Source organism: Oncorhynchus kisutch, linkage group LG27 (assembly GCF_002021735.2).
Source record: "Oncorhynchus kisutch isolate 150728-3 linkage group LG27, Okis_V2, whole genome shotgun sequence".
NCBI lineage: Eukaryota > Metazoa > Chordata > Actinopteri > Salmoniformes > Salmonidae > Oncorhynchus > Oncorhynchus kisutch.
In genome coordinates, this window is record NC_034200.2 from 19,827,510 (window position 1) to 19,840,213 (window position 12,704).

Sequence of the window (12,704 nt, forward strand, 5' to 3'; positions counted from 1 at the left end):
AGGGTGTGTGCTCAGCCCCCTCCTGTACTCCCTGTTCACCCACGTCTGTGTGGCCATGCACGCCTCCTACTCAATCATCAAGTTTGCAGACGACACTACAGTGGTAGGCTTGATTACCAACAACGACGAGGCAGCCTACAGGGTGGAGGTGAGGGCCCTTGGAGTGTGGTGTCAGGAAAATAAGAGATGATCGTAGACTTCAGGAAACAGCAGAAGGAGCACCCCCCCATCCACATTGACGGGACAGCAATGGAGAAGGTGGAATGTTTTAAGTTCCTCAGCGTACACATGACGGAAATACACATGATGGAAAATTGAAATGGTCAACCCACACATAGTGTGGTGAAGGCGGCGCAACAGTGCCTCTTCAACCTCAGGAGGCTGAAGAAATTAGGCTTGTCACCTAAAACCCTCACAAACTTTTACAGATGCACAATCGAGAGCATACTTTCGGGCTGTATGACCGCCTGGTACGGCAACTGCACCGCCCAAAACCGCAAGGCTCTCCAGAGGGTGGTGCGTGTTCAAACTACCTGCCCTCCAGGACATCTACAGCACCCGTTGTCACAGAAAGGCCAAAAAGATCATCAAGGACAACAACCACCCGAGCCACTGCCTGTTCACCATGCTGCCATCCAGAAGGCAAGGTTAGTACAGGACCATCAAAGTTGGGACCGAGAGACTGAAAAATATCTTCTATCTCAAGGCCATCAGACTGTTAAACAGCCATTACTTAACACAGAGAGGCTGCTGCCTACATACAGACTTGAAATCATTGGCCACTTTAATAAATGGATCACTAGTCGCTAATAATGCCACTTTAATAATGTTTACATATCTTGCATTACTTATCTCATATGTATATATCTATTGCATTTTGCCTATGCCGCTCAGTCATCACTCATCCATATATTTAGATGTACACTACCGTTCAAAAGTTTGGTAATTTAGAAATAAAATTAAATGTCCATTAAAATAACATCAAATTGATCAGAAATACAGTGTAGACATTGTTAATATTGTAAATGACTATTGTAGCTGGAAACGGCAGATTTTTTTATGGAATATCTACGTAGGCGTATAGAGATCCATTATCAGCAACTATCACTTGTGTCTTCCAATGGCACATTGTGTAGCAAATTTATAATTTTAAAAGGCTAATTGATCTTCTGTGAAGTAGTAGTACACAGCGTTGTACAGGACCTTCAGTTTCTTGGCAGTTTCTCGCATGGAATGGCCTTAATTTCTCAGAACAAGAATAGACTGAATAGTTTCAGAAGAAAGTTCTTTGTTGCTGGCCATTTGGAGCCTAATCGAACCTACAAATGCTGATGCTCCAGATACTCAACTAGTCTAAAGAAGGCCAGTTTTATTGCTTCTTTAATCAGAATAAGAGATTTCAGCTGTACTAACATAATTGCGAAGAGGTTTTCTAATGATCAGTTAACCTTTTAAAATTATAAACTTGGATTAGTTAACACAACGTGTCATTGGAACACAGGAGTGATGTTTGCTGATAATGGGCCTCCTTATGCCTATGTTGATATTCCATAAAATAATCAGCCGTTTCCAGCTACAATATTCATTTACAACATTAACAATGTCTACACTGTATTTCTGATCAAATCAAATCAAATATATTTATATAGCCCTTTGTACATCAGCTGATATCTCAAAGTGCTGTACAGAAACCCAGCCTAAAACCCCAAACAGCAAGCAATGCAGGTGTAGAAGCACGGTGGCTAGGAAAGGCCAAAACCTAGGAAGAAACCTAGAGAGGAACCAGGCTATGTGGGGTGGCCAGTCCTCTTCTGGCTGTGCCGGGTGGAGATTATAACAGAACATGGCCAAGATGTTCAAATGTTCATAAATGACCAGCATGGTCAAATAATATTAAGGTAGAACAGTTGAAACTGGAGCAGCAGCACGGCCAGGTGGACTGGGGACAGCAAGGAGTCATCATGTCAGGTAGTCCTGAGGCATGGTCCTAGGGCTCAGGTCCTCCGAGAGAGAGAAAGAAAGAGAGAATTAGAGAGAGCACACTTAAATTCACACAGGACACCGAATAGGACAGGAGAAGTACTCCAGATATAACAAACTGACCCTAGCCCCCCGACACATAAACTACTGCAGCATAAATGCTGGAGGCTGAGACAGGAGGGGGCAGGAGACACTGGCCCCATTCGAGGACACCCCCAGACAGGGCCAAACAGGAAGGATATAACCCCACCCATCTGATCAATTTGATGTTATTTTAAATGGGCAAAAAATAGCTTTTCTTTCAAAAACAAGGAAACTTCTATGTGACCCAAAACTTTTGAACGGTAGTGTATATTTTCCTATTCCATCCCTTTGGGTAGTTGTTCTTGAATTGTTAGATTACTTGTTAGATATTACTGCACTGTTGGAACTAGAAGCACAAGCATTTTGCTTCACTTGCAATAACATCTGCTTATTATGTGTATGTGAGCAATAAAATTTGATTTGAACATGTAGCTGTTGAAGCACATCCTATTACATTTCCCATGATGTCCTTTTTCTGCTTGGGTGCTTTCCACTGGCAAGGCTTATTATCATGTGGCTGGGAATCAATGCCTAACAACCTCTGAAACTGTCCCAACAGCCCAGCACAAACAGCTACTGTGTTAAACCAACTATTATTATGTAAGTCCTTCCAGACTAAATGGTCACAGAGAAAATGCTAACAAATGTTCTATAAGGAAGTATATTGCATCTAACAACATGCATTTCTGCCCAAAGGCACATGAGCATTTAAATCAAGCAAGCCATGTTTGATGTTTTTTTTGTGTGTTTTCTCAATTAGGACAGTACAGCCACCCATTACTTGTCAGAGAAGCCTTCGCTAAGACTCTCCTCCCTCACAGACCGTTCTCGAATATGGGTGTACTGTGAAGCGTGAACAAACCAGACAAATTAGGATTTGGCAGGAACTTCCAGAACGACTAAGATCTCCATGGTGTTTTGATTCCCTTTATGGGTTGATTATTATTATCACAAGATTTTATGCAATTATTTTACACTTGACCCACTTATAAATGGCATGATGGGGGTGTTATAATACCATTTTAGCCCTCTGCTAACATTATGCCACATTACTTTGGGACCTAAATTGCCTTGCACTTTGTTTTGTGCTATTTTGTTGTTAGTCCTACTGGGGAAGGGGAATCGTCTTTTTGCTCAATGGCTGTTTTTAGCGTCCTTAGAGAAGTGATGCTGTGAGAACTAAACTGAACAGACTGATTTAGCATTTGGGATACAGAATGGGTTTGAGATCATAGTCACATTAAAGAGTTTTTCCACTGGGCACAGATCAGTTAAATCAATGTTGCTTCAAAGTCATTTGTCAACGCAAATTGGACTTGAAAAAAAGTTCCATTTCAAATGCAGGATTATGTCATCATGGTAACACAATTTCAACAGACAAACCAACAGAACAAAAAAGGATTTGAATGTGTACCTTTAAAACAACCTCAGATTTTCAACAGTTGAAGTCGGAAGTTTACATACACTTAGGTTGTAGTCATTAAAACTAACTTTTCAACCACTCCACAAATTTCTTGTTAATAGACTATAGTTTTGGCAAGTCGGTTAGGACATCTACTTTGTGCATGACACAAGTAATTTTTCCAACAATTGTTTACAGACAGATTATTTCACTCTATCACAATTCCAGTGGGTCAGAAGTTTTACATACACTAAGTTAACTGTGCCTTTAAACAGCTTGGAAAATTCCAGAAAATGATGTCATGGCTTTGGAAGCTTCTGATAGGCTAATTGACATAATTTGAGTCAATTTGAGGTGTACCAGTGGATGTATTTCAAGGCCTACCTTCAAACTCAGTGCCTCTTTGCTTGACATCATGGGAAAATTAACAGAACTCAGCCAAGACCTCAGAGAATTAATTGTAGACTTCCACAAGTCTGGGTGCCTGAAGGTACCATGTTCATCTGTACAAACAATAGTATGCAAGTATAAACACCATGGGACCACGCAGACGTCATACCGCTCAGGAAGGAGACGGGTTCTGTCTCCTAGAGATTAACGTACTTTAGTGAGAAAGTGCAAATCAATCCCAGAACAACAGCAAAGGACCTTGAAGATGCTGGAGGAAACCGGTATCTATAAACCACAGTAAAAAGAGTCTTAGAAGAAGAAGCCACTGCTCCAAAACCGCCATTAAAAATCCAGACTACGGTTTGTAACTCCACATGGGGACAAAGATCGTACCTTTTGGAGAAATATCCTCTGGTCTGATGAAACAGAAATAGAATTGTTTGGCCATAATGACCATCGTTATGTTTGGAGGAAAAGGGGAAGGCTTGCAAGCCGAAGAACACCAGCCCAACCGTGAAGCACGGGGGTGGCAACATCATGCTGTGGGGGTGCTTTGCTGCAGGAGGAACTGGTGAACTTCACAAAATAGATGGCATCATGAGGTAGGGAAATTATGTGGATATATTGAAGCAACATCTCAAGACATCAGTCAGGAAATTAAAGCTTGGTCGCAAATGGGTCTTCCAAATGGACAATGCTCCCAAGCATACTTCCAACGTTGTTGCAAAATGGCTTAAGGACAACAAAGTCAAGGTATTGGAGTGGCCATCACAAAGCCCTGACCTCAATCATATAGAAAATTTGTGGGCAGAACTGAAAAAGCGTGTGCGAGCAAGGAGGCCTACAAACCTGACTCAGTTACACCAGCTCTGTCAGGAGGAAAGGACCAAAATTCACCCAACTTATTGTGGGAAGCTTGGGGAAGGCTACCCGAAACAATTGACCCAAGTTAAACAATTTAAAGGCAATGCTACCAAATACTAATTGAGTGTATGTAAACTTCTGACCCACTGGGATGTGATGAAAGAAATGAAAGCTGATATAAAGCATTCTCTCTACTATTATTCTGACATTTCACATTCTTAAAATAAAGTGGGGATCCGAACTGACGTAAGACTCGGAATGTCAGGAATTGTGAAAAACTGAGTTTAAATGTATTTTGCTAAGGTGTATCTAAACGTTCGACTTCAACTGTACGTACAATGCTGTAAAATACAATACATGATTACAGTACAGGTGGACGATGTATGATTGCCATCCCAATGAGCGTAGAACCCTCCTTTAGGCCATGGATGAGGGCTGCAATGATTTCAGTCCAGACCTACTGTATGTCAGACTTAGATTGTCCATACCAAAAGGTTTCTCCCCAGGTGCATAAAGATATTTACTGACATGAAGATGAGACTTTATGGACAAATGCTCAACACGGGCTAAACATTGTTTCTTTCATTTCTTCAATTTGATTATATTGTGAAAAAGTACTTCTATGATCACACCTTTTGATCACACATGGGATCAAAATGATAACACATTGGAAATTCAACTCACTCTTGGCTGTCGTTTTGAGTGGGTGAAGATCGGTTGTAATCTCATTGATCAACGTCTCAACCAAATGCGACCTAGTTATCGCCATCTCTTTTCCCACATTTTATGTTACAGCCTTGTTTTTAAAATGGATTTTAAAAAATGTCATCAATCTACACACAATGCCTTATAATGACAAAGCGAAAACAGATTTTTAGAAATATTTGCACATTTCTTCAAAATAAAAAACATACCTTATTTACATTCAGACCCGGCCAAACTGAGCAATCGGGAGAAGGGCCTTGATCAGGGAGGTGACCAAGAATTTGGCCACTCTGACAGAGCCCCAGAGTTCCTCTGTGGAGATGGCAGAACCTTCCAAAAGAACAACCATCTCTGCAGCACTCCACCAATCAGTCCTTTATGGTAGAGTGGGCAGACGGAATCCACTCCTCAGTAAAAGGCACATGACAGCCCGCTTGGCGTTTGCCAAAAAGGCACCTAAATGACTATCAGACCATGAGAAACAAGATTCTCTGGTCTGATGTAACCAAGATTGAATTCTTTGGCCTGAATGCCAAGTGTCACGTCTGGAAGAAACCTGGCACCATTCCTACGGTGAAGCATGGTGGTGGCAGCAACATGCTGTGGGGATGTGTTTCAGCGGCAGGGACTGGGAGACTTGTCAGGATCAAGGGAAAGATGAACGGAGCAAAGTACAGAGAGATCCTTGATGAAAACCTGCTCCAGAGCTCTCAGAACCTCAGACTGGGGCGAAGGTTCACCTTCCAACAGGACAACGACCTTAAGCACACAGCCAAGATAACGAAGGAGTGGCTTCGGGACAAGTCTCTGAATGTACAGTACTTGAGTGGCCCAGCCAGAGCCCGGACTTGAACCACATCAAACATCTCTGGAGAGACCTGAAAATAGCTGTGCAGCAACACTCCCCATCCAACCTGACAGAGTTTTAGAGGATCTGCAGAGAAGAATGGGATAAACTCCCCAAATACAGATGAGCCAAGCTTGTAGCTTCATACCCAAGAAGACTCAAGGCTGTAATTGCTGCCAAAGGTGCTTCAACAAAGTATTGAGTAAAAGGTCTGAACACTTATGTAACTGTCAGTTAATTTTTTTATACATTTGCCAAAATTTCTACATACCTGTTTTTGCTTTGTCATTATGGGTTATTGTGTGTTGATTGAGGGGGGAAAAAAACAACTATTTAATCCCTATTAGAATAAGGCTGTAATGTAACAAAAGGTGGAAAAGTAAAAGGGTCTTAATACTTTACGAATGCACTGTACATAGTGTACCCGGTGGGTCGTCACCCTCATAACCGTTACCCAGTTATCAAACTTCTCCACTTCTCTGTGTAATACTTTACGAATGCACTGTACATAGTGTACCCGGTGGGTCGTCACCCTCATAACCGTTACCCAGTTATCAAACTTCTCCACTTCTCTGTGTAATACTTTACGAATGCACTGTACATAGTGTACCCGGTGGGTCGTCACCCTCATAACCGTTACCCAGTTATCAAACTTCTCCACTTCTCTGTGTAATACTTTACGAATGCACTGTACATAGTGTACCCGGTGGGTCGTCACCCTCATAACCGTTACCCAGTTATCAAACTTCTCCACTTCTCTGTGTAATACTTTACGAATGCACTGTACATAGTGTACCCGGTGGGTCGTCACCCTCATAACCGTTACCCAGTTATCAAACTTCTCCACTTCTCTGTGTAATACTTTACGAATGCACTGTACATAGTGTACCCGGTGGGTCGTCACCCTCATAACCGTTACCCAGTTATCAAACTTCTCCACTTCTCTGTGTAATACTTTACGAATGCACTGTACATAGTGTACCCGGTGGGTCGTCACCCTCATAACCGTTACCCAGTTATCAAACTTCTCCACTTCTCTGTGTAATACTTTACGAATGCACTGTACATAGTGTACCCGGTGGGTCGTCACCCTCATAACCGTTACCCAGTAATCAAACTTCTCCACTTCTCTGTGTAATACTTTACGAATGCACTGTACATAGTGTACCCGGTGGGTCGTCACCCTCATAACCGTTACCCAGTTATCAAACTTCTCCACTTCTCTGTGTAATACTTTACGAATGCACTGTACATAGTGTACCCGGTGGGTCGTCACCCTCATAACCGTTACCCAGTTATCAAACTTCTCCACTTCTCTGTGTAATACTTTACGAATGCACTGTACATAGTGTACCCGGTGGGTCGTCACCCTCATAACCGTTACCCAGTTATCAAACTTCTCCACTTCTCTGTGTAATACTTTACGAATGCACTGTACATAGTGTACCCGGTGGGTCGTCACCCTCATAACCGTTACCCAGTTATCAAACTTCTCCACTTCTCTGTGTAATACTTTACGAATGCACTGTACATAGTGTACCCGGTGGGTCGTCACCCTCATAACCGTTACCCAGTTATCAAACTTCTCCACTTCTCTGTGTAATACTTTACGAATGCACTGTACATAGTGTACCCGGTGGGTCGTCACCCTCATAACCGTTACCCAGTTATCAAACTTCTCCACTTCTCTGTGTACTTTGTTGTTATTTTTAAACATTTAAATCAGGTCACGCCCCCTCCCCAAATCCATGCTTCATCTCTCTTCTGTTTGTTTGATGGTCTGTGACTTAAAGAGAGTAGACTTGGGCCGTTTCAGCTCAGTGTCACCCTGGCTGCTCCAGAGATGATCAGCCTGACAGAAGTATAACAGAGTGGGTTCCCTTTTCCAGAATTATGCACACCATGTCTATAAGAGGATGCTTCAGAGGTATGGGGTGGGGGAGGGCACACTACGGAAAGTGTTATTTTGTCACTAATTTTATATTCGCTTTCCTCCTACTAAGGGAAGTACAGAAGTGCATTTTCCACTGATGCAGTATATAACTGTATATATGAAATACAAACTAGTTTTTCATAAACTGTGATGCTACCAGACATTGAATAAAATAATGGGGGCTAAAGTAAGTGTGTGTGTGTGTCAAATCAGATTTTATTGGTCACATACACATGGTTAGCAGATGTTATTACGAGTTTAGCGAAATGCTTGTGCTTCTAGTTCCGACAGTGCAGCAATATCTAAGTAATCTAGCAATTCCACAACAGCTACCTAATACACACAAATCAAAGTAAAGGGATGGAGTAAGAATATATACATATAAATATATGGATGGGCCATGACCGACCGACATAGACAAGATGCAATAGATGGTATAAAATACAGTATATATATCTGGGATGGGGAGTGCAAGATATGTTGACATCATTATTAAAGTGGCATTAATGAAGTAATCCATTTTTTAGTGTCCAATGATTTCAAGTCTGTATGTAGGCAGAATGTCATGACATTCATCCACTATGCACATTTACCATACATTCAACCTGTCTATTTTCCTTAGGCTCAATTATTATCATTGATTATGGTATTGGTATAATAATAATTGCTGACCCATGGCTTGTGAGATCAGCATTGCACACACTGTCCTGACATAGCCCTCCTTCTTACCGCTAGCTAACCCAGTCACATCCCACATATGGCATACCATACAAGTCACATTTGACATGAGTTTCAAGCACTGTGAATAAAAAGTCTGTTCTCTGATAAAATTCCCTTTTCATTACGTAAGCTGTTACCGTAGTTACCAAAGCAATCAATCGACAACCTATAAACAAGCGCAGGGACTTGCAGCATTTGACCTGGCTTGCCATCATGTAAAAGAAATCAAGTCTCATTTCTCAGATTCCCTAGCTCTCTTTCCCAACACATGGGGTTGTAGAAGACAGAGGTTGAGGAGACCGATGCTGCTTAAAACCTCATGCAGGTATCATGACACAAGTTTTAAAGCCTTATGAGAGGAAAACCCACAGAAATGCAGAGGGTAGTGTTTGTTGTGGTCCCCAAAAAAGTATAGTAAGTGTAACTTTCATGCTAATCTGGCAACCCAGAACCAAATCTCATATGAGCGAGAGACTACTTTAATGTGAATAAACCCAGGTCCCTGCTAAACTTGGAGTAATGTCTGTCGATGTATCTTGGCCTTGAATTAAATACTTCAAATCAGATGTCCTAGCATGCTCTTTAAAAACATATTGTAAGAATTGATTCTCAAAATGAAAACAGTAGATTCTATCGTTTTTCACAGACACAACAACAGTTCAGATGGTATCTGGCTGGTGTTGTCCTTAGGTGATAGAAGAGCATATCAATTCTAATAGTAAGGCAAAACATATCCAGGTTGTCTGCATTCTCCTCAGTTTAAAGGTAGATTATGGACCCTTTCATTCCAAGATCTACTAATTGTAGTTTAACATCCCAACCATTTTCAGTGAAAACAGCATGGCCTCACAGCCTCTTCTCTGTGCTTGCTGAGATAAAGGTTATTATAGGCAGATAGATCTGAATGTAGCTTTGGGCCAGAAGGATCCTGACCATGTTTTCTCTACTTGTCCATTCCCTGCTTGAGATAATAACACTTGGATCTCTTTAAACTGTTGAACTGGGCCAACCAACTCTGTTAATTGAAACCTATTTGCTTGTATTATGTTACAGTGCAATGGTTTGCTATAAAACTTGCTCACCCTCTTCACTATTGTCAGTGTTGGTATACCACTAGTTCTGTTATGACATAATGTAATTGGCTTTGGTGTGGGTATGTCGTGCAGTGGTTTTGTCAGGATGTGTTTTGTAGGGCAGAGGAACGAGTGGCTGACTGGTTAGGAGTCCAGCTAGAATAACAATCAGGCAAATTGTCAAATTGGATTGTAACTTCACAACATAAAATCTCCATCAGGAATGCTTCCATAAGAGTTTTCTTCCCCCAGCTCTCTTGGAAACATGTCATAAACAACTATGTAATGTAATAAAAACCAGTTGATCCAAAATTATTACATTATGTTAGATCGATGACCGCTGACCATCCAATAATGATGTCAAATGATCTAAGCTAAAAGACTAATTTTCAGAGATCACATCCTTTTTAAAATGTATACCCGTAGAGTTCTGGATGTATCTGGTGTAGTTGCATATCAACTGAATTGGAATCAGGAATTTGTGGAGATGCCTTGTGGTCAACATGCCATCTTCAGTAGGTCCAGTTCATGGAGTCTGAGGCAGATAAGCATCTAAACAGGGTGCCGAGAGTCACATGATACAGGGTCTATGGAAAAGCTTTAGCAGTCCTCAGTGGTTGATGACAACCAAACTTCAAAGACTTGGAAGGTCCTTCACCTTATTACTAAATTTCACTGTCAGGGTGCCTCTACCTGTAGTTGGGTATAGGCTATGAACAGACGTTTACGATTAAATTTTCCAATATTTGACATAATTTACACATATTTGTGATGAAATTATTTCCATAGTAACTTGTCTCATGAATCAGAACAATTTCAGTAACACGTCATTTTAAGTTGATTTAACTTTTCCCCAACTCTCATTGAGTCAGAACAAATTTTGGCCCCTCTCAAAATGTAATTTTCACTAAAATATTTTGGAGCTGCTTAATCTTATTGAGGTTCCCCAGCCAGGCCTCCCGGGTGGCACAGTGGTTAAGGGCGCTGTACTGCAGCGCCAGCTGTGCCACCAGAGACTCTGGGTTCGCACCCAGGCTCTGTCGTAACCGGCCGCGACCGGGAGGTCCGTGGGGCGATACGCAATTGGCCTAGCGTCGTCCGGGTTAGGGAGAGTTTGGCCAGTAGGGATATCCTTGGGATATCCTTGCCTCATTGCGCACCAGTGACTCCTGTGGCGGGCCGGGTGCAGTGCGCGCTAACCAAGGTTGCCAGGTACAGTGTTTCCTCCGACACATTGGTGCGGCTGGCTTCCGGGTTGGATGCGCACTGTGTTAAGAAGCAGTGCGTCTCTCCCGAGCCCGTACGGGAGTTGTAGCGATGAGACAAGATAGTAGCTACTAACAATTGGATGCCATGAAATACTTAAAAAATATATATATATTAAAAAGAGCCAGCCTGATAGATGGATTGCAAAATATCTTCCATTCCATCAACTTCAAATACTGGTAATAATGCAATAAAATAATGGAGATGGAAAAATTCAGATAGTCACCATACAAATGGCAAAGTTAAGAATTTTAAGGCAGCGGTTTAGTGAGGGATTTTAAGGAGTCAGATTTCCGTGTCCGTGGGCCAGTGACTCACTGAAGAACTGAGGCCTTCTTTGTTCGATTGGTACTCCAGCCTGTCAGGGAGAGAGAGAGACAGAGTGAAGAGAGAGAGGGAGGGAGGGAAAGTACACTCAGTGGCAGGAGAGGCAAAGGTCTGAAGTAGACCGAGAGCAAATTCCAACTCTAAGCACGTTGAGGACAATTTTGGATGCTTGGGTTTGACATCTCTATCCCAAAATGATTATTCGGTAAGGGTGTTTATTTTTTTAATGTTCTGTGCTTGATTTTAAAAGCCCAAAAAATATTCAGACTAACTCATGCAACATAATTTTCTTACCTCCAGCCTCCCCAGGTGGTCTTCGGTTCTTCTTCTCATCCTGCTGTACCACTTTGAACCTGCAGTTCAGGTCATTGAAGGTAAGACATTTTGAAATGTAAGTATTCATAATTAATGTAGCCCTATTTGATGTATTTCTTGGTAGTGCTGATGTGATGCACTCAATACTTGCCTAAACATTGCCAAGGCTATCGACCTGCTGCATTTGGTTTTAAAATGTCTTGACTCTCTTGGAAGAAATTGTAAGACAATAGCCTTCTTTATGTCAAAATAGTTAGATACAGTATCTTAAGTGGATATACTTGATAACTTTTCTGAGGACAAGTTGATTTAAGGTGTGAGATGTAGGCTTATGTCGTTTTAGTGTACAGTACATTATTGATCCCCCTATGCTACAGATGCTTTTGAAATTAAGTGTTTGCTGCATCTTTTACCTCCCTACTGAAAGTTGAATGCAACTGGTTTATTGGGTGAATAGCTGAATGATTTTTTTTCTCCATCTCACAGATTATCCTGTGACATACATAGCATGTAGTAAACAGTCTCCGGGCAAGTCTGAGTTATATGCTCACTTGATGAGCATATACATACTTATTTTCCACCATCATTTGCAAATAAATTCATAAAAAATCCTACAATGTGATTTTCTGGATTTCTTTTCTCATTTTGTCTGTCATAGTTGAAGTGTACCTATGATGACAATTACAGGCCTCTCTCATCTTTTTAAGTGGGAGAACTTGTACAATTGGTGGCTGACTAAATACTTTTTTGCCCCACTGTAAGTATGTGGACATGCATTCCCTCTTGCATTCCCTCTTG

The 12,704-nt window shown here is 41.5% G+C and overlaps 1 protein-coding gene across 1 annotated transcript in view; it reads left to right on the plus strand.

Moving 5' to 3' along the window:
* Window positions 1-11,675: 11,675 nt before the first annotated feature.
* The window catches only part of LOC109871580 (collagen alpha-1(XVIII) chain), a 59,708-nt gene continuing 58,679 nt past the window's right edge, over window positions 11,676-12,704 (plus strand). Inside the window, exons 1-2 of the mRNA XM_031806818.1 lie at window positions 11,676-11,796; window positions 11,892-11,965. Of these exons, the coding sequence (XP_031662678.1) occupies window positions 11,786-11,796; window positions 11,892-11,965 (85 nt within the window). The 5' untranslated portion in view covers window positions 11,676-11,785. The remainder of the gene's footprint in view (window positions 11,797-11,891; window positions 11,966-12,704) is intronic.